Source organism: Osmia bicornis, chromosome 11, assembly GCF_907164935.1.
Source record: "Osmia bicornis bicornis chromosome 11, iOsmBic2.1, whole genome shotgun sequence".
NCBI classification, from domain to species: domain Eukaryota; kingdom Metazoa; phylum Arthropoda; class Insecta; order Hymenoptera; family Megachilidae; genus Osmia; species Osmia bicornis.
In genome coordinates, this window is record NC_060226.1 from 6,053,846 (window position 1) to 6,073,357 (window position 19,512).

General features: G+C 46.5%; 6 protein-coding genes across 13 annotated transcripts in view; 2 read left to right on the forward strand and 4 right to left on the reverse strand.

Annotated features, from left to right (window-relative positions):
* Positions 1–556: 556 nt before the first annotated feature.
* LOC114875990 (prothoracicotropic hormone-like) lies at positions 557–1,946 on the reverse strand. The gene is made up of 4 exons (XM_029186933.2): positions 1,861–1,946; positions 1,517–1,771; positions 1,314–1,451; positions 557–1,241 (listed from the first exon to the last, which is right to left on the reverse strand). The coding sequence occupies exons 1-4, from the start codon at positions 1,879–1,881 to the stop codon at positions 1,101–1,103; spliced, it is 555 nt and encodes a 184-aa protein (XP_029042766.2). The 5' UTR covers positions 1,882–1,946; the 3' UTR covers positions 557–1,100.
* LOC114875988 (orcokinin peptides-like) lies at positions 1,942–5,067 on the forward strand. 3 transcript variants are annotated; one of them, XM_029186928.2, is made up of 4 exons: positions 1,942–3,354; positions 3,595–3,673; positions 4,615–4,774; positions 4,836–5,067. In XM_029186928.2, exons 1-4 carry the CDS (start codon positions 3,271–3,273, stop codon positions 5,056–5,058), a joined length of 546 nt encoding a protein of 181 aa, XP_029042761.1. In that variant the 5' UTR covers positions 1,942–3,270; the 3' UTR covers positions 5,059–5,067. The 3 variants fall into 3 exon arrangements, with proteins under 3 accessions (XP_029042761.1, XP_029042762.1, XP_029042759.2); XM_029186929.2 differs by having other exon boundaries at positions 4,636–4,774; XM_029186926.2 differs by lacking the exons at positions 4,615–4,774; positions 4,836–5,067 and adding an exon at positions 3,931–4,570.
* A 127-nt stretch (positions 5,068–5,194) lies between these two features.
* Positions 5,195–6,129, reverse strand: LOC114875994 (the record flags this gene model as incomplete). The annotated part of the gene is made up of 5 exons (XM_029186936.2): positions 5,195–5,554; positions 5,615–5,728; positions 5,781–5,843; positions 5,915–5,977; positions 6,043–6,129. Coding segments are annotated over 5 exons (687 nt in total), but the record flags the coding sequence as incomplete, so codon positions are not given.
* A 405-nt stretch (positions 6,130–6,534) lies between these two features.
* On the forward strand, positions 6,535–9,101 carry LOC114875986 (cyclin-dependent-like kinase 5). The gene is made up of 7 exons (XM_029186921.2): positions 6,535–7,000; positions 7,160–7,248; positions 7,351–7,544; positions 7,628–7,715; positions 7,797–7,968; positions 8,040–8,251; positions 8,316–9,101. Exons 1-7 carry the CDS (start codon positions 6,964–6,966, stop codon positions 8,421–8,423), a joined length of 900 nt encoding a protein of 299 aa, XP_029042754.1. The 5' UTR covers positions 6,535–6,963; the 3' UTR covers positions 8,424–9,101.
* LOC114875981 (T-cell immunomodulatory protein) lies at positions 8,662–11,482 on the reverse strand. Of its 4 annotated transcripts, XM_029186912.2 has the most exons (4): positions 11,203–11,482; positions 9,457–10,987; positions 9,128–9,393; positions 8,662–8,995 (listed from the first exon to the last, which is right to left on the reverse strand). In XM_029186912.2, the coding sequence occupies exons 2-3, from the start codon at positions 10,969–10,971 to the stop codon at positions 9,130–9,132; spliced, it is 1,779 nt and encodes a 592-aa protein (XP_029042745.2). In that variant the 5' UTR covers positions 10,972–10,987; positions 11,203–11,482; the 3' UTR covers positions 8,662–8,995; positions 9,128–9,129. The 4 variants fall into 4 exon arrangements, with proteins under 4 accessions (XP_029042745.2, XP_029042744.2, XP_029042747.2 ...); XM_029186911.2 differs by lacking the exon at positions 8,662–8,995 and having other exon boundaries at positions 9,021–9,393; XM_029186914.2 differs by lacking the exons at positions 8,662–8,995; positions 11,203–11,482 and adding an exon at positions 11,073–11,196 and having other exon boundaries at positions 9,021–9,393.
* A 1,611-nt stretch (positions 11,483–13,093) lies between these two features.
* LOC114875983 (putative inorganic phosphate cotransporter) overlaps positions 13,094–19,512 on the reverse strand; it is a 35,316-nt gene continuing 28,897 nt past the window's right edge. Inside the window, exons 1-8 of one of the 3 annotated variants that reach the window (XM_029186917.2) lie at positions 19,154–19,254; positions 16,528–16,715; positions 16,203–16,454; positions 15,872–15,959; positions 15,392–15,618; positions 15,169–15,318; positions 14,695–15,069; positions 13,094–14,604 (exon numbers count right to left, since the gene is read on the reverse strand). In XM_029186917.2, coding sequence (XP_029042750.1) covers positions 14,419–14,604; positions 14,695–15,069; positions 15,169–15,318; positions 15,392–15,618; positions 15,872–15,959; positions 16,203–16,454; positions 16,528–16,715; positions 19,154–19,169 — 1,482 coding nt within the window. In that variant the 5' untranslated portion in view covers positions 19,170–19,254 and the 3' untranslated portion in view covers positions 13,094–14,418. The other 2 variants (XM_029186915.2, XM_029186916.2) reach the window with 2 other exon arrangements.

The window sequence follows — 19,512 nt, forward strand, 5'->3', positions numbered from 1 at the left end:
CGACAAGTTCATTGCAACTCAGTGTACACAGGAAACGCAGAGAAAAATTGTACCTTCGAGACAAGAGGAAAAAAAATATATAATGATGCGTATGAGATATCAATTTATTGTCCCTTATCGATAGATACATACATTGGTGTTTCGAAAGCCGAGGGAAAGGGCTGTTTGCAAATTGCGTCGATCGATGAACGAGAAACGTTCCTCTTAGCAGCCATTAGCGTTACCAAACGTTCCTGCTAATTTCGTTAATTATGGAACGAGTAGTAGGCGTGGGCTCGTTGCGTGCTGCCGGTTGGAAAACTTATACCGAGTCGTAATTATTACATTTTTCTTATCTTTTTTGAAGATCTTCAACTTGGAAAAGAGAGCGCACAGAAAAGAAGGCCGTAACGTTGAAAGGTGAGACGTGTACAAGTACACGTGGACTTAGGTTGCGTTACCCTCCAGAGGGAAACTCGTGTTTATCACCTTGCGTGGCCGTTGAAAGAACACGAGTTTCTCTTCCAGTACGTCTCGGTGGAGTCGTTGCACGAGCGACTCGTATTTTCCTGACCACGAGAAAGATAATAACCGCGATTCGCGCGGTTGTGTTTGCGGCAAAGTAGGCGAGTCGAGTAGCTGTCAATCGCGCGTTATCGAGCAGGCGAGATGAGATAACGGAAGCGGAGTACTCTTTATCGTGAATGGGTAAAGGGTAAAGTAAACCTTCGGAAGATGCACTGTAAACACGGTTTCGAGTGGCCATATAGCGCTCGGACCTGCCCTTATGCTTCCTTCCTTCCTTCCCCGTAACTCTTCTTCTTGTTTACCATTCAGGAGGAAATACGTAAACCCGGCCTCCACGCTTCCACGTCTGGTCACCATCGATCTTTGTTATTCAATTCCATTGAATCTGACTGGAAATTGAGAGAAGCATTGTCGTTCGATCGATGATGGAAAGAAAAGTCGTAAAGCGGCTTTCGCGATGGAACATTGCTCGGACGCAATGGCTGAAATGGAAGTTTGATGTCGCCGCGTTTTACGACGACTCGCGGGGATATTAAAAGCGCGTTAGTCGTTCGGTGCGAAGGGGTTGGCCGGTTCGGTCGACGTGTATGGCGTTAGGCTAACACACAGGCGACCGAAATCGTGATCGGTTTCAGCTGCCACTTGTGTCGGAGAGATTCGGGCAACGGCGTTTCCGGTATCTTCTCGTCGTCCTTGGCCGGTGTGATGATTTCGCGGGACCTCAGCACGTACACCTGCGGGAGAAAGGGCTGGATCGTGTAAACGTAAATGGTCAGAGGGAAATATCGAACGGCAGGGAACCTTACCATGTAAGGTAGCGCTTTGCAAGAATGAAATTTGCTTTGGCACGTTTTCGGCTTGCAACGCGACACGGGCAAGTATCTCGGATAATGACCGTCTCCTAGGTCTATCATTTCGTACTGGGACTCGCAGGAACAAGAGGACTGCGAACAAACGCAAACAGCAATGAGCATCGTCGTTAGAGCGATCGGATACTTTGTAAACGTACTCTGGTCTGAACGTGTATCCTCTCCGGCGACTCTAATTCCTGGTAATCGGTGACGATCTGTCTCCTTTGTTCGGGGGTCGGTCGATCGAGCAACAGCATCGCGTTGTCTTCTTTCAAACGAGACCGATCCAACGGTCGAAGTATCTCATCGACGCGTTCCATCGGCCTTTCGAATTGAAAACGATCCCGCGGTTGTTGCTGCCATTGGTGACGGCCGATAGGTTCGGCGATTTGAAGTTGGTGCAACATTAACGTCTAAAGAGTTTGAGAAAGAGAGATATATATATACGATAGAAAGAGGAAACAACGGCTGACCGATTTCTTCGTTGCAGATCGCTACTTACGCAAACGACCAAGACCTTCATGTCTTTTGTAGAACGCGTACGATGCGTTTGATGCGTACGATGCGATTCTTCGCGACTGGACGATCGTTTGTTCCTTCGCTCTGCTTATATAGAAAAGCGTTGGTGTAAGGAAAAAGAGAAAAAAAAGAAAAGGAAATAGAAAAAGAAAAAGGAAAGTAAGAAGTGCAAAATCACCCCCGGATCGGGAAAGATCGCGTTCCTCGGAGGCACCGGAAAAGATCCATTAACGTTACATGATCTTCTTCAAAGATGTACGCGGCTGTCCAACGATCTTTTGATTTGCCCGACATCTGACGCCTACGCGGCTCTGCGCAAGACGGGACGTCTCAAAATCGGCCGTTAGAATAAGAGAACATCCCTCTGTCATTCGTTAGGAACGATTCATGAATCGGGGATGCGGAAAGCCGGGCATGTGACGGCCGATTTCGCGCGTCCTTCGATGGGTAGGTCGATCGGTCGGCCCAACTTCCGTTTGCTCGATTTCCTATTATTCGCTGACGCGACGCGACGCCTCCGTCCCGCGTCTCTCGTAAAACGTTAACGAGACGTCGATAATTCGATCGCAACGCGGGGGAAGCGTACGCGAGTACATTTAGCCGTGTAAACACGCACCTGTCCTGCCTTTCACGGCCGGACAGGAATATTATTTTCTGCACCAGATACCAGCAAGATCGATCGCTTCCTCCCCTACTCTTTCTGTCCAACCGACGCCCTCTTGACATAGGTAAACAACGACCGGATGAAAACTAGTCATCGACGAAACGAACGATCCTCGATCGAGCCGATTTCCAGCGGATCTTCTTCTTTCCGTTACCGGCAACGAGAAAAGGAAACAAGCCGGCAATCTCCGGTTAGGAGTCTCTCGGGGAATCGAGCGTAGAGAGTATAACGACGCGACACCCCCGTTGTATCGCTTGTTTACGGAACGAGGGGAACGCTTGCCGGAGGAGAAGAAAAGTTTTCACAGGTTATCCAGGTTAAAGTTAGATTGCCGGGAAGAAAGGAAAAGAGCGAGAGGAAGGAAAAGGGTTTGGAAGCGGTTGTTTTTCAGCGTTTCGATCGATCGATCGTTCGGGGCGGATTGTCACCGGAGGAAGAAGGATCGGCGAACGACGCCGCGGGGGCGAAGCGTGACGAGTAGGCGCCGTCAGGGGCACGCGTAATGGATTTCGGTGGCGCGCTTGCTCCATATAGCACCCTCCTCTCCTCTCGTCGCGAGGAACCTCGCCGATTAGCCTGTATATATTTGGAGGAAACACGAGGAGGCCTGATACACGGCACGCGATTTTCGATCCGCGACAACGTTTCCTCTCGCTACTTAACAAAACCCGCGTTCTCGTGTGACTTTCTCGTCAAATCGAATCAACGAGCAAGAGACGCATACTCACGATGTCGAGCTATTCTTCCTCCACCGTTTCTCTGGCTTTTCTGTTCACGATCGCGATCACTTGGATAGCGATCGCGTCCGTTCAGGTAACGATTCGTTTTCTAATGCATACCTGTTGCCGCGTTCGAACTCTGTTTCCTATTTTCTTTCGATACATCGAGATGTCCGGACAGGTGGTTCAGAAACTTTTGCCGGGAACGGTGAAAAGTTCTCCGCTCATCGATCCGGGCGTCCCGTGTTCCTAATCGAAAAGCACGATCTCGCGTTTGCTTCTTGTTCGGTTGTTTTTCATCGACTCAACGTAACGAAAAAGATTCGCCTTGCAGGTTGGAGCGAACGTGTTGCAACGAGATCTCTACGGACCGGCGAACGGACAATTCCTAGCTGGATATCCCGATGATCACGGTAAGTAATTAATCAACGCTATCGCTTGTTTGCGGGGCAAACTTTGTGCCTCGCTTTATCGCTTGATCGTTAGTCCGTCCTCGTCTACGCTTGTACGTGGGTGCTCGAGCCTCGAGCTGGCTTAGGTGGAGGCGACGCAAAGAAGAATCCCTGAATTCGGGCTTTCGAGAGGATCGCTGTGGCCGTGGGTGATGGTTGGGTCGGTGGAGGGTGATCGAGAAACAGAAATTCGATGTTCGGTGATTGGACGATTTTAGGAGAGGCGACGAAGGAAAAATCGGCGCAGCTGGAACAGGGATCGTCCCGATTCGGCAACGCGAATGATATAGGCGGACGACAGATGACGGGAGACGGCGCCCCGAGGGTCAAGATACCACCGACGCTTTCAAAGTCCCGATTGTTTCGCGACGAGGAAGTAAACCGGTTGCTGCGAAATCTGGATCAAATCGGTGGCGGGAATCTGTTGAGGCGGCGAGGACTGGAAATCACGTACGAGCCTCGCTGGTTAACGCCGCGACGGAACCTCGACCAAATTGGCGGTGGAAATTTGCTTCGCAGCGTGGACGAACGCTTCGCTCGGAACTTGGATCAGATCGGCGGCGGAAACTTGGTGCGAAGCGTGCTAGACGATCGACGCAGAAACTTGGACCAGATCGGAGGAGGAAATCTGGTGCGGGACCTGTCTGAAATCGCCGGAGAACTCGAGGCTCGAGCTGTCGAGTCACGGTCAGGGAAGGGTGATTCGTAGAGCACCGCGATGATTTTACTTTCTCGATTCTGCGAATCGAACGTAGTGATCCTTGCCGATGATAGAATCTTCGCTTCGTCGGTGACTTTGTAGCGCGCGTAGTAGCAGCAAATAAATAGACTGTACCGCCTCTCGCGATGTCCACGTTATTTTCTTCTTTTCTTTCCCTTTCGTTGTCTCCTTTGTTCAACAGATTCTCTCGATTTCGTTCAAGATGCGACGGAAACGGATAATCCGGATCCGGATCGAGATCGATCCTCCGCATCGCGTAACCACATTTTCCGTGCATTAGACTCCCCTTACGGAGCGATGTTTCTGGACCAATCGAACGCACGCGACCCGTCGATGGGCAGGTAAGCCTTTATCCTTTTTCTCTGATTGAACTATGCACTCGATGCGTCCGTTTGTTCGCAGCAAGTCGTTTGGTTTGTTTCCGAGCGATCGATCGTTGCTCGAGCCGTCCGCCAAGCGGAACATCGACGAGATCGATCGGACGGCTTTCGACAACTTTTTCAAACGCAACCTGGACGAGATCGATCCTGTCGATTGGGACGGATTCGTGAAAGGATTGGTCGACTACCTGACCAGCAGGACCAACAGGCCAAGCAGGATGCATTCTATGCAGCTCCACGGCTAGAAGAGGATCTCTTCTCTTTCATCGTTTCTCTCCTATCCTCTCCATCGCTCTTATCGTTCCTCATAAAAGGACCCAAATTTTCCTCGAACAGAAGGACGATTTATTTTTCCGTCGCGATTCAAAGTCATCGCGGTTACTATTTCGCATGTTCTCCGAGAAGTCGAACCTCAGGCATCGTGGAAGTTCGAGACCGGCCGTCGATCGTTCTCCGGGAAGCGGTACCGATTTCTCGAGGACCGCACGCCGAAAATTTCGATAGAGGATTCCGCTGAGTGATTCGACCCGGGAAACTAGAGCGACCGTCGGCTTCCGCTTTGCCGCCGTCCCTCAACTTCGATCCCTCCGACCATTCGGCTTTCTCTTCTTGCTTTTCCCACTCTCCTTTTTCCTTCTTTTCTTTTTTCTCAACCATCGCAAGGATCCTCTTGATCTCTTCTCTCACGTCCACCGGCGTCTCGATCCTCACGCTCTCCCTGTTTCGTTCCATACGCAGCATCTGCGAAAAACAGCGACCTTACGACCGTTCCCGGGAATTCTACGTAAAAGTATCATGTACCTCGATCACGTTCTCTTCAAGGGCGGTAAATCGTTGCAGCACCGCGGCCAATTTCGAACTCTGCGTGGTCAACCGATCGGTAACTCGCAGTTCCTTCCCCACGTCTTCTTTGATCTGCAATTCTATTCGCTGTTCAATCATTCTACGTTTCCTTTCTTCTACTCACCTCGTCCATTCCTTTGGCCACCTGTTCGCCGATGTATTGGACGTTATCGCGTGCTCTGCGAACCTGCGGACACAGCGAACGTGAGCAGGGACCTTCCGATTTAAAAATCGGTAACGATAACGAGTGTAGGTTACGATCGTGGTGAACTCCCTCATCTCCGTCATGATCTTGCGTCGCAATCTCGTCGCTGCTAAAAACTAAATAGGCCCCGAGTTACCTTTCGATTCTGTATCCTCCTTTCGATATTAGATTAACTGCTTACGCGTTGACAAACGTAGAACAAGATCACAACGTTTACGAACATTGGGATCGCGCTGCCCAACAGTTGATGCGCCAGCTGCATGGTTGAATTCAGTTAGACCAGATCGTTAATTACCGAACTCGATCATATTCCCTTTTCCTCCGTCATCGCTGTTCAATGCCTTGCTGAAATTAACTGAAGTTGGTTAATTAAACAAGGGACAAGCATTGTCGCTTTTATTCATCGTGATGGAGATCAACTTACTTCTGCATCCTTTCCATCCCTCTCCTTAGAATACTCTTATGATCATATCGACAATTGTTTACCATCGTACCTTCAATGTCTCTAATTGTATTTATCGCAAATATAAAGAATAAAATACATATTAAACGCATACAAAGTCTCCTTTTATTTTCCCTCCTAGAAAAATTTCAAATTCTTTCATTGCGCTATCTATACAAAAAGGGTGGAAACTACTTGACAACCTACCGACCGATTTTCCGGCAGTCGTTTTTTTTTTTTTTATTACGATGCAAGTGATAAAAATTTTATCGATTCCTGTTACCAGTTAGCGTAATCGGGTGTAAAGATGATTAATTCGATGACGCACGATATGGTTGTATATAGGAATACCCTATTTTCGTCAAGCGAACGAGTACGTCGAGTCTTCTTCGCGATGAGCTTTTAAGGCACGACGGCTTTAGAATTCACAGAGGTGGATCGGAAATCACCTGGAAAAGACGTAGGGGAAGGAGGTAAAGAAAAGATAGTAGCTAATTATGTTAGTAAAGGAGAAAAGGGTTCGAAAATAGCGGTCGACAAAGTTCGAAACGAGCCTAAATGACAATGTGGCGCCAGTGACAGAGTGGAGTTTGCGCAACACCGTTTCGAGTGCAGCGCTAACCACTCCGCGACTATTCCGCCCGAAAGATTGCCAAAAATATGCAAAAATATGAGAAACTCGAGAAAATAGGAGAAGGTAGGTGTTTCGATTCTGTCGGTAGTTGTGTTCGTTTGAAGTTGCGCAACCATTTTCATACAATCTTGGCGTTGAGGAGAATGCTTCTTTGACAGCTGAACATCTATACGTTCGTTCCAGTGATAATAAGTCTTAACCGCGTTATTCGTGGAATTTCAGGTACTTATGGAACCGTTTTCAAAGCCAAGAACCGAGAGACTCACGAAATCGTCGCTCTGAAAAGAGTTCGATTAGACGACGACGACGAAGTAAGTTCGTTCGATTATCGAGCAAGTACAAGCTATGAAAATATACCTTAAACATTATTCTTCTACTCATCTCGTTGCTTTTTTTCTCTCTCCCGTACACAGGGTGTACCGTCGTCCGCGCTTAGAGAGATTTGTCTACTAAAAGAATTGAAACATAAAAATATAGTGAGACTGTATGACGTATTACACAGTGATAAAAAATTGACTTTAGTCTTTGAGCATTGCGATCAAGATTTGAAAAAGTATTTTGACAGTCTGAACGGAGAGATTGATTTGGATGTTGTTAAATCTTTTCTGTAAGCATCGATCCCTGCTTCTTCCACTTGAAATCAGTTCCGATCAAATAGCCAAGCGATCTTAGGATTATTCTTTCTTACAGGTATCAATTGTTGCGTGGATTGGCATTTTGTCACAGCAGGAATGTATTGCACAGGGACCTTAAGCCACAAAATTTGCTCATCAATAAGGTAGTACGACGTTACCGATTTCCATCGCAAGGTTTAAACCTTAATCCAGCTTTTAAGATCCATCCGATACTCGTTTTCTAGAATGGAGAGCTGAAATTAGCTGACTTTGGACTAGCGAGAGCCTTTGGTATTCCGGTGAGATGCTATTCCGCGGAAGTGGTAACGCTGTGGTACCGTCCACCAGACGTTCTCTTTGGAGCGAAACTGTACACGACGTCCATTGACATGTGGAGCGCCGGTTGTATATTTGCTGGTAAGTGAATAGCCGGGAAAGGGTTGAACAAGAAGGAAGGATTTTTGCATAGTCCCGTTTCCAATATGCAGAACTGGCAAACGCCGGTAGACCGTTGTTTCCTGGTTCGGACGTGGACGATCAACTGAAGAGAATATTCAAGATGCTAGGCACGCCGACCGAGGAGACTTGGCCGGATTTTACCACTCTCCCCGACTACAAGCCCTTTCCATTGTATCCTCCTGCTCAAGGATTGGCTCAAGTTACGCCGAAACTTAATTCGAGGGGCAGAGACTTGTTACAGGTAGACGATTAATGCAACTTTTAATTTGCTTCACGGATTACATCACGGATCGCTAACTTTTCAGAGGTTGCTGGTGTGCAATCCGGCGTTACGGTTGTCGGCGGACGAGGCAATGGCCCATTCCTATTTCAACGATTTGAACCCTGCCATGAAAAACGATCGTTGTCAGTAGTGAATTCGAATGGTTTGGCCCAAAGAGAATCGCGTGCCGTGCACAGCACAGCGACCAAAATCACTCCGGCAAGGATCGTTTGTTAATAATATAATACAAAATTATATATGTATACAAGGTGTTTCCGATGTGGTGGTACAACGGGAAAAGAGGTGAATTTGCACAAGAAAATAAGTTGAAAAATTGTTACATCTTCGATTTATTTTCTTATACAGATTCACCCACTTTCCGGTAGTGCCACCACATCGGAAACACTCTGTATATATAAATATTACTATTATAATTGTATATTTCGCAATCGATGCATCAGTCGTGGTGCGAAATAGATCGACTACGAGTCCTGTTTTATAAGATTGTGCGAGAGGCATCAATAAATTGTCAATTTTATCAGTGACAAGGATTTTTTACCGAGGACAAAACATGATGCTTGATGTATTTGATGAACGTATTGTACAAAAAATCACCAAAAAAAAAAACTGTCGAGTACACATATACATACGTGAAACTCACGTATCATTCCGTGTACATTTGTACGTTTATTTGCTCACTTGTTCGTTTCCTCGTAGACGTTTCTGTAACGATTAACTAATCGATTAATTAATCCATTAGTATTTATTTATTTATTGTTTGTGAAATAACTTACGAGTCGACCGATTAAATACATTCACTAAAAGCTAACGACGAATTATAAATTTATTTTAAACCTTCACATCGCGTCGAAATGAAACCTGTGCGCCTCTTGAAGCTTCTCGATCTTGTCCTCTCTTCGCTCTTTCCAATACAAAGCGACGATGATCAACGATATCAGGCCGCAAGTGCCGGTCAACGCAGCAGCGCTTAATAAAATTAATTTGCTAGGAGTTACGAACAATTGCGCCTTCCATCGCCAAGGTTCCGCGATCGGATTCGGTATCACTACCATCTGAGAGTTTGGAATGATTTGTGGCCACTCTCGAGATTTGCCACCGACCTATAGGGAAATTGATTAGTATTTAATAAGATAATCAGGAAACGTTGCTCGTCCAATGCTTACCCCGATAGTTAAAGCGTCGACAAAGTTCGGTGTTCTGCCGAGACCAAAGGTCGTGTAGGGTAAGTTTAAAGAAAAGTGGGCACTCTGAGGTAGTTGAGCGGCTATAGCGCTTCTAGGACTACCGTCTTGAGTGGTAGTTCGATAAGCTATCGATGGTCCAGGAAGATTCGTACCGTAAGTTCTCTTCTTTTTGCCCAGAGAACCCGGAGAAATAGGATACAAGCTATTGGTCCGACCTGTGAGCACCATTACTTTGACAAAGTTCGCGTCGTAATCCAAACTGTTCTTGAAAGCCGCTGTACTGTATGTGTTGTTGCTCTTGCCTGCCTCCACCAAGATAACATCCAAGATTCCATCTTGATAAAAGTCGTAAAACACCGCCATAGCCGTTTCGTTGTGAAACGGATTCAACGCTTGCCATTTCACTTGAAATTTTCGGGTGAAACCAACGCACGAGTAGCAAGCGACGTTCTCCAATAGATAAGAACGCTTTTGCTTGCTAACGGTCGACTTCAACGTCGCCAACAGATCCGGATAACCGTCCATGTTGAAGTCGCCGCCGCGAAGAGTAATGGTGTCGGTGTACCTGTGACCATCGGGCTTCACGAAACCCCATAGCGCGCTGTTACCGTCCCGGAAGTTTACTTGTAAATTGTACCATTTGTCCGAGTACATCATGATCGTGCTGTTGGTACATTCCTCGTCGAAACAAAGAGGCAGAAGCAAATCCATCTTTCCGGTCAGCTCGACGTCCAGATACAAAGCTTGTCCAAGCTTGCCTTCAAAGTGTGGCAGAGAAATATTATAGGGGAAGGGGATGGTTTCGTGAAACCGGAAGCCTTGCTCGATACCGAGCCAAATTTCGAAGCACTTGCTGGTGCTGACGACCAGGTCCGCTAAGAAATCGTTGTTCAAATCCAAGTAGGCGTTCGAATGAGGCTGACTGATCGGTGGAGGACGTTCGGTTAGCTCGTCCATCGGGATGGCCATGGGTGGCCTTCTACTTTGGTCGAACACCCAAAACGTCCTGCTGCCGTTTTCGTTTACGCCAAACAAATCTATTATCATGTCCCCGTTAAAGTCCAGTGCCAATGGTTGCCCTATCATCTTTATCAGCGGTTGGCCTTCGTTCGTGCAATTTAAACGACCATTTCCACCCCATAAAATATAAGCGAATGATAGTTTACTTTCCTTGTCGAACGTGATTACCAGCACATCCATGAACACATCCCCGTCGAAATCTCCCGGTACAACGCTAACGACCATGCTTCGAAAGGTGCAGCTGAGATCCGAGCTAGGTCTTAACAATGGCTCTTGTTCGGCAGCTAAGAAAATTTGTACGGTGGTTCCGTTTTTACGCAGCATAAACACATCGGTCAGCTCGTCGGAATTGAAATCACCGAAGGCAGCTGGCATGCCGTCGAGTACGTTCCCGAATACTGCTGGAGTAATGTCGCTGCATCTTACAGTGATCAGAACCGTAACGACGTGTACCAATATCAATGGGATTCGCATCGTATCTGCCGTTTACCTGAAAATAAAATATTATCCACGTTACTATCGGCTCTGCTTTAATTTTCTTTTTTCGTTAAATCAAATTTACTGGTCTAACCTACAAATTTTTCGTACGCAGATACGGCTATATAACGCGACAAAGCACAAACAGGAACAACGATGCGTTGATCCTTGATAGATTTCCTACGACTCGCGACATTTTCTGGTGTAAAGAGATATCGTTTGACTTACCGTTTAAAAAGTTACCCGTATGTAAATTAACCAACTTCCTGGTTGCTCATTTCTGTTTTGACACCTGATTCATAATTACAATCGCCAATCGCCAACTACAGACGGCCGCGCCATCGAAGTTGTATATCAATGACTATAGATATAAGAAGACTAGACATGCTTTTTTGTTCTTGACGGGTTATGATTTTAGGGATCCCAGACACCCCAGGTGAAATTAAGTCTGCATGCATAAAACACTGTTGGCGAGACAGCTGTATCTGTTTTATCACACCTCGTATTAACAGCTGAAAAAACACATTTTAATTAACCAGTAAAATGAACAATAAGCTCGATTTGAAAATCGGTTCTCAAAATAAATAATTACGCTTAATTAAGCGCGATTAATACCTATAGCAACTTTCTAATATAGATTTTGTGAGGATCTAGCGAGTAATTAATTAATTGCTCGATCACCGTTTACCTGAGCTGAGGAATCTTCACAGTTTTCTGCTTATAATTAATTAATTACTGACGGGATCCTCACGGAAGCTATATTAGAAATTTGGATCTTTAATCATTAATAGCACGAACGAAATAAACTATAGAACCATTTATCTATTTCGTTAGTCTTGTTATTTGTGGGTAGATGGCTATAGCGGTTCCATTTTTAAAACCGCGTATCGATACAAAATTAAAATTGGAACTTGTACAACATTTTTAGCTTCTTCGATCGATTATTTTCTGATTACACAGTTACTTTTTGTTACATAAAAAGAAAATTGCACAAGGTAATCTTGTTGACAGTTTGAGCGACGCTTTATTTATCCGCACGTGTACATACATTTCACACATCCAAAGATGAAAATATGTATGTTGTATGTATGTATGTATCTAGAATCTCTTACGATTGGAAAAGATTGCATCATCATTTTGCAGGCAACAGTTATTAATAGTTCTGTAAAAAAAAAATATCAATCTCAAAGTTTAATCGGTTGTTTTACAGATTTTCAATAGGAAGATTTCGTACAATTTGGAAGTGCAATTATTTACATTACGATCGTCGGTGACGCTAATTCAAGCATACACGCGTTCCACTTATAACAATTTGTGCACGAGTATATACATATATTTATATATGTATAATAATAATTATAGGAACGAATCTGAAGCGTTTTACCGCATAGCGTGAAACCGAACGTTAAATATGAATTTTGGCGTATACGAGAAAACTTTGAAAACGAATAACAAATTGTATGTATTAAATTGCCGAAGAATGATCAGAACTACGAGCTGATTATTATTTTTCGGAGCAAACGATAACTTTGAGAAAGGTAGTTGAAGGCATATTTTTAGGTAAATGATCACAGGAAATGACAGGTACATTGAATCGATCCGCGACGGTTCGAATTTGTAGAGTCGCGCGTGTAGTGACGTTACGTTCGCAAATAGAGCAAATTAAAATATACGTACGCGATAACAAACGGAAGGTAATTGATACTTTGGAAAGTACCCACATTCGACCTTTATTGCGGGCTAAGCGTTACGCACAGAACTTATCATTAGACGCAAGGTAACACGCGTTAACGTTGACCCGCGTAACGCTATAAAAAAGAAAAGAAAAGAAAAGAAAAGAAAAGAAATCAACACGATATTAAGAGACGTAAATTTTGAGCGTTTTCAGTGTGTCCTGTTTTTACATTGAATCGCATTTCGACGACGCTTTTGGCGCATACTCGATACGTATTAAATTCATAACGAATATGGCGATAATGACTATGACTATAATTGTGATGACAATAATTTCGATGATCTACAATGAAGATGATGACGATGATGATTATAATAATATTAGTAATAGTAATAATAATACCAACAATAATAGCAGTAATAATAGTAATAATAACAACAATAATTAAAAAAGAAAAAGAAAAGAAAATGCATTCTATTGTGCAAACGAATTTTTTTCTTTCGAACGGTGTCTCTCCGTCTCTAGCATACCCGACGATACTTTCTATTCTTTTGCTTATTTGTTTTGTACAGTTTCACATAAATAAATGAAAGCGATAGTTTCTTTTTCTTTTTGAACGACTACAGCTTTGTAGAAACTAACGCGTACAAATATACATCTATGTAACATGTGTAAAACCATTGTTGTATTGCACCCGTGTTCCTCGCAACGATTCTGGTGAACGATTTACTCTTTCTTCTTGTCTTTCTCGCGATCGGTATCAGTCGTACAATACAAAATGGCAGTTGCTTGTGATAAAACACGGTACGATACGAAGAAATAAACGAAGTCAAACGCGAGGATATTTATTTTAATACTGTTGCCATGTTCATCCGTTCCTTCGCGCTCAAGCAAACACGCGATATACTCTCGATGTTTGGCGAGCGGTCGTGTATGCGTGCGCGGTTTCAGAAGTCGGATCGAGGTTCTAACGATGGTCTTTTACCATTCGATCGATCGTTGAAGCTCACGCGTTATTGAAAAATACGGATCGAAGCGGCTCGATTCGATTCGAGAACGCTTCGATGTTATCTTCATTCTCGTTTCTCGATCGTAAGGCACTTAGTGTTCGTTAAATGAAAAAAAGGGGTGCTATAAAAATGTAAAATTTTCTTCTCTCTCTCTCTCTCTCTCTCTCACATACACGCACTCTGTATCTCTCTCTATATCATACTCTCCCTCCCTATCTCTCTTACCATGCACACACTAGCGCGTTTATTTTATTGGTAGAACAAATAGAAACGTAACGTTCCATTCGACTTACTTGTTCTACAAATATTTGCGTACGATTTAAAGTTGGCACACGAGCGAACAGCGAACCGTGAATTTATGATTTCCCGTGGCCGGAAGAATTTAGTTTGTCCATGTTATCCCTTTCGGCTCTGATAAGTCGCGAACGACTTCTTCTCTCTGACGTACTTTTTCCCTCGAAAAAGAAAAGATAGGCAACCGTTCGTTTCTCGCGTCACGCTCTCCCGTTCTCTTGCGTTTCGTCACGTGAAATTTCGAGGCTTTTATCGAAGACGATCGACGAACGTTCAACTAAACCGAGTTGTCCGCGATGAAACGTGCGGAAACGAAGCGTTCGAGGGAGGAGAGCGTGGCGACCGCCGAAATAGTTCGGCTAGAAGAAGGGTATTCGTATCGCGTGATTCGAGAAAGCGTTTGATTCGGGATGGACGCGGCGAGGTAGGTTCTATAAAGCAAAACTCGCCGTGTAACGGTACGGGTCAATGTCGCGATTCGTCTACGGTTTTAACGCTGTCCAAAACTTGCTTCTCTTGCCTCTCTTCTTCCTTCTCCGGATTGTCCCAAGATTGCCGTTCTCCAGAGCCAAATAATATGTAGAAAGCCGCGCAAACTATATATACGCCGGCTGCAAGGAGGAAGACGATTCGCCACTTGGCATGCGTCACCTGAAAGAGAAAATAAAAAAGACGGTTCGCGCTAGAACTACGTTCGTTTCCTTTGCTAGACGAATATCGAAAGAGAACGAAGAATATTACCGTTCCAACGAGTATGTATCCGGCGATGATAGGCGCGAGCAGACCGGCCAGATTGGCCAGGCAATTGGTGAAAGACATCAAAACTCCGGCGAATTTCGGTGAGATATCCAGGTGATTCACCTTGAACCCTGAATAGATACCACCGTTCAAGCCTAAGCCTATCGTTAATAGGCTAACGGTCAACCAGGCGTCGCAGCCGGTATAGGAAGCGGCTACCAACGCGATCGCTGGTCCGAACTGACCGACGCTGTTGATGATTTTTCGCGTGATCGTATGATTGAATCTCCCGCTGGAGATCATCCAGTCGGCCACGTGAGAGATCACCATGGAAAATATCCACATGGCCAAGTATGGAAGGGCGGAAACGGTACCGTTCTGAAACACGGACGAATATTAACGTCGATTTTTAGTTAGCTGGCAAAACCAACGTTTCCGCTTCTTTGCAACCGTCCGTTTCTTTCTTTTCTTCTTTACCGATTTAATATCAAAGTGTAAGATTTGCTTCATGAACGTCGGTAACAAGGTCATCAGCGTCTCGTATCCGTAGTTTTGACCCATGTGCGCGATCAGGATGGCCCAGAAGGGTAAAGAGGTGACGATCGACCACCACGGTACAGGGGGTGACTGAAGAAAGAGGGAAAGATTTTAGCCGATCGGCGTAAGAACCAAGATACTCGAGAAGTGGGAGAATACTCACGGAGGCTCCGGCGTTACCCCACAAAGCGCTAAGTATATACTTTTTCTCATCCTCCGCGATATGAGGATGAGTCTCTGGATCCTCGTATATGAAGATCAAGAAGGCAACGCACCATATGGTTCCAACAGCTCCGAACACGTAAAAGATCGATGGCCAGCCATCGTCGAAACCGTACTCGGACAGAATACCGCTCAACGGCATCGAGATCACGGTACCAAACTGTGCACCTGCGCAAAGAAAATTGCGGAAAATCCATCTATTAGTAAAAGGAAAAGTGACTCGGATGGTTGAAAGAAAGCAATAGAAGAACAATAAAGAAGAAGAAGAAGAAGAAGAAGAGGCAGTTGGTCCTAGAGGTTCCCTCGAGGCAACAACACACGAGGCCACGGCACGCGACTCGACTCGATTCGACTTGACCCGATTGGTCGATAGGCAACAGGATAACAGGCGAGAAAGTAGAGGCGCAGCGAACGGGCTTACCGGCGTACACGAAGGCTCCCATCCTGCTGCGTTCGTTCGGCGGTATCCACTTGGCCAACAATGCGTGCGTGCAAGGCACAATCGGACCCTGCAATAGGGATAATCCATTCCTAGGGGGAGGAAATACACCCGAACGATCAAAAAAGCGTTCACACATGACGACGGGCTTCTGTATCCTCTCTTAATATTTAAACACTAATATTTGCGAATGTGAATCGTTATCTCGTATGTCGCGGCTATCGCGGTGCAGCAGCCGTTTAATCCCGGGAATACTCATGGCCGGATTGATCCGCGGCCACGCTCTCGAAAGAATCGATTATTCCTTGCTTACCTCGCCCAATCCTTGGATGAATCGTACGACCATTAGATAGTAGAGTCCGGCACGGGCGGATACTGGCACCAAGAGTCCAAACACCGAGTTGATCAGCATACCGACACCGAGGAAATATTTCGATCCGTAACGTTTCGCGAGTATACCGAATGGTATCTGGGTGATCACGTAACCGTAGAAGAAGGAACTCAGTAGAAATCCTTGCTGCCTGCTGTCCCATAGAAACTCACCGTCGCTGCTCGGATCGTGATCCTGCGAGGGAAAAGAAATTGCTAGATATATTTCGCAACGAACTGGAAGAGCCGTCGCGAGTCTCTATACTCACGGCACCGGTCGCGTTATCGAATTCGATGCCGCACTCGTTCGAGGACGTTACGTCCTTGTTGTTTTCGGTAACGGCCGTGTGATTGACCATCGCTACGATCGCCACGGACATGTTGGTCCTCATCACGTAGGCGTTCGCCATACCGAGGAACAGCATCAGCGTCACTATGTGACGCGACCCCACCCATGCTGCAACAATAAATGTTTGCTCGTTACGCGCAACCGAGACCTTTGCTCGCCGAATCAAACGAGTGAAAACAATTTACGATCGGCGACAGACGAACCACCCCGCGAATGGAAACGTTATTCGTTAGAATCGATCGATTTCGATGGAAAAAGAAAAGGTGAAAGGAAAGGGTGGGTAGAAAACGGATGGCGAGTAGCGGAAGAAGCTCGTCAAGGACGCGTGTCCGGCCACGGAGGGACAAGGTCGAGGCGAGCAACCGTAAGCCGTAACAGCTCGCCGCTGTTGGCTCGACACCTCGTCTCGTGCCCTCGTCCCTTTCTTCCTGCCTCTCGTAGACGCCGCTGGTTCGCAGCCTCTTACGGGCGCAGAACCGATCGTCGAAATTCGCCACGCGCCGTTTATTTATAATATATTTGTCCAACGTGCAACCACATCGCGAGATAATAACGCAGGCCTGCTCAATAATAGAATCGTTGCAACCTTTATTTTAGCGATGCAACGCGTCGACGGAACGAGATCGGTCGAATCTTTACGTCGAGAAATTTCACGCGGCCCTGAATTCTTTTCCCCGCGAATTCTTTCCCCGCGTGGCAACCGTCTTCCGACCGACGCTCTTCCTTCACCACGCCCCGCCCCGCCCCGCCCCGTTCCTGAACGATCGAGAATTCTCACGATCAGTCGAGTCGAGCCGAGTCGAATCGAAATCGATTCGTGCTTTTCGGTAACGCGCGTCATGAACTTTGTACGTTCCCCCCGTCCCCGATCCCCTCTTCTCGATCGCTTCGTTTGCCGTTTACTCGATGATTTACGATTCCGTGCAAGCGTCGCGATGACAAGTCTTTCGCGACTGGAAACGTTTTAACAGCTAGCAGAGAGAAAATTTTCTTTGCCGTCCTTGTCTGCATATGATTTTCGATTCTCGCTCTGATCGCTACGTCTTTACATTTCGGGCGCACCCTTTGCCCGATCATCGAGTGAACATTCGTTGAGCACGTGGTCGCTCGATGAAAACGGTTCTGATGTGTAGTGACCGCCCTTGCGCGGTAACCTTCCTCCTATGCAAGCATCGCCTGAAATATTGCTAAATGCATGCAGAAAGAGACGGAGAGGGGAAAGAGAGAAGCAGTGCGAAATCAATAGAAAAATTGAAGGAACAAATGAACGAGTAACCGAGGTGAGACGTAAAGAGACGTGCTCGTTTCGCGCACGTGACGCGGCAAACAATTTCAGGCCGGTCGTTCGGATTTTGGTTTCAGATCATTCGATCGATCGCTGATCGCGAATGACTCGTTTTACGCTGATCACGATACTTGGAAGCGTCAAAGTCCGCGCTAGACCGTTCGATCCCCGATGTATCGTTTCCACTGCAGTTTCTTTCGATAAACATCGTACGATCGGGGTCTTTTCGGCGACCCTTCGATCCAGTTTCTCCCCTTCGAACGCATCTGGATGCTTACTTCTTCGATGGAAGTAAGGGACATCCGAAAATGCGAATGCGATATAAAACGGCTGAATGAATACAGTCGCAAATAATCAAGAAGGAATGCTATGCGATTGGAAAACACGTCTAAGCACATGGACGACCGCTTACTCACGGCATAGTTTCCCTTTAAATGGATTGGAATAGGGGACAGAGAAGATAAGATAGGGAAGGATGGAAGACGGAGGGGAGAGCGAAAGAGAGAGCGAAGAAAACGAAGGAAAAGAAAGGGCGGGTTACGGCAGAAGATGACGGCGGAAACACGTGGTTTCTCAGGGCGATTTACAGAGTATACGCAGCGCGTTTCGTCTGGCCGGTCGTCTCGTTGGGCGCAGCGATTCCGTGCTCCGTAACGTGATTCAATGGTGCCCATTAAACGGCCAACGACAGTGTTCGAGCTCGTAGCGACGAGTATTTGTAGAAACAGGAATAAAACGCGTGAACGCGTAAGCTTCGTGGGTGACGTACATTTTCGTTTTCGCGCAGGTCTGTCCTCCTCTTCCAGTCCGGGTTGCTCCCATACCAACACGTGGCCATTTCGTCCTCTGTTCTCAGCCTGCACTCTATCGTTGCCGTTCATCGCACGCCCGACACGCGTTCGACGGTTCGACGCACACGCGATCACACGAAATCAAACACGAGTACGAGTACTGAAGTACGAGACAGTTAGTTGTCTCCGCTTGCGTCGAGATCGTGGAAATAACAGCTAAAAGGCGCGTGAACGAGACTCTGAGTAAGCGACTTAGCGTGCTTGGCTTGCGACGGGATAGAAAATAATCTCGATTCTTACGAAACTCTTACGGAAAAATCACGTTTCCGTCGAACGAAACGGCGCGACACTAGGCCGAGACGAGGAAACGAGCGAGAGGGCAAAGACGACGAGGATCAAGTCGGCAGCGACGACGACGGCGACGACGACACTCCGTCGAGATACGTCTTTAGGAACGAGCAACCACTCACTGTGCGCCAATAACATCGGTCTCTCGCAGCGGCGAATCGGTTGACGGTTTCATGTGCACACCGATAACGATGATTAACAACGGAACCGTGTTCGGAAGCGAGCACGCACCTGTCTCTTTGTCTCTTTCTCGCTCGCGTTAGTTTCGCCGGCGTGCAGCGGGCTGCCGCGGGCCGGGGTGGGGAACCTAGCGACGAAACGAAACCGCTCGTTCGACCGGAACCCTTTGACCAATCGTCGCCCGAGTTTTGCCAATCCTCCTCTCCGGTTGGGCGCACGCGCGCCATCTGTTGCTATATAACTACTTTGCTCCGATTCCGCCAATAGGAAGGTCGCGCGCCAACCCACGTTCCTTTTGGCG

Bases quoted from the DNA above. Each gene is read 5' to 3' on its own strand.
- LOC114875990 (XM_029186933.2), bottom strand. From the start codon at position 1,881: ATGAAGGTCTTGGTCGTTTGC. The intron at 1,452-1,516 runs GTACGTTTACAA...GTTTGTTCGCAG, and splicing joins GGATACACGTTCAGACCAGA to TCCTCTTGTTCCTGCGAGTC. The intron at 1,242-1,313 runs GTAAGGTTCCCT...TTTCTCCCGCAG, and splicing joins GCAAAGCGCTACCTTACATG to GTGTACGTGCTGAGGTCCCG.
- LOC114875988 (XM_029186926.2), top strand. From the start codon at position 3,271: ATGTCGAGCTATTCTTCCTCCACCGTTTCTCTGGCTTTTCTGTTCACG. The intron at 3,355-3,594 runs GTAACGATTCGT...TTCGCCTTGCAG, and splicing joins TAGCGATCGCGTCCGTTCAG to GTTGGAGCGAACGTGTTGCA. The intron at 3,674-3,930 runs GTAAGTAATTAA...GGACGATTTTAG, and splicing joins TGGATATCCCGATGATCACG to GAGAGGCGACGAAGGAAAAA.
- LOC114875986 (XM_029186921.2), top strand. From the start codon at position 6,964: ATGCAAAAATATGAGAAACTCGAGAAAATAGGAGAAG. The intron at 7,001-7,159 runs GTAGGTGTTTCG...GTGGAATTTCAG, and splicing joins ACTCGAGAAAATAGGAGAAG to GTACTTATGGAACCGTTTTC. The intron at 7,716-7,796 runs GTAGTACGACGT...CTCGTTTTCTAG, and splicing joins AAAATTTGCTCATCAATAAG to AATGGAGAGCTGAAATTAGC.
- LOC114875981 (XM_029186912.2), bottom strand. From the start codon at position 10,971: ATGCGAATCCCATTGATATTGGTACACGTCGTTACGGTTCTGATCACT. The intron at 9,394-9,456 runs GTAAGCATTGGA...ATTTCCCTATAG, and splicing joins TCGACGCTTTAACTATCGGG to GTCGGTGGCAAATCTCGAGA.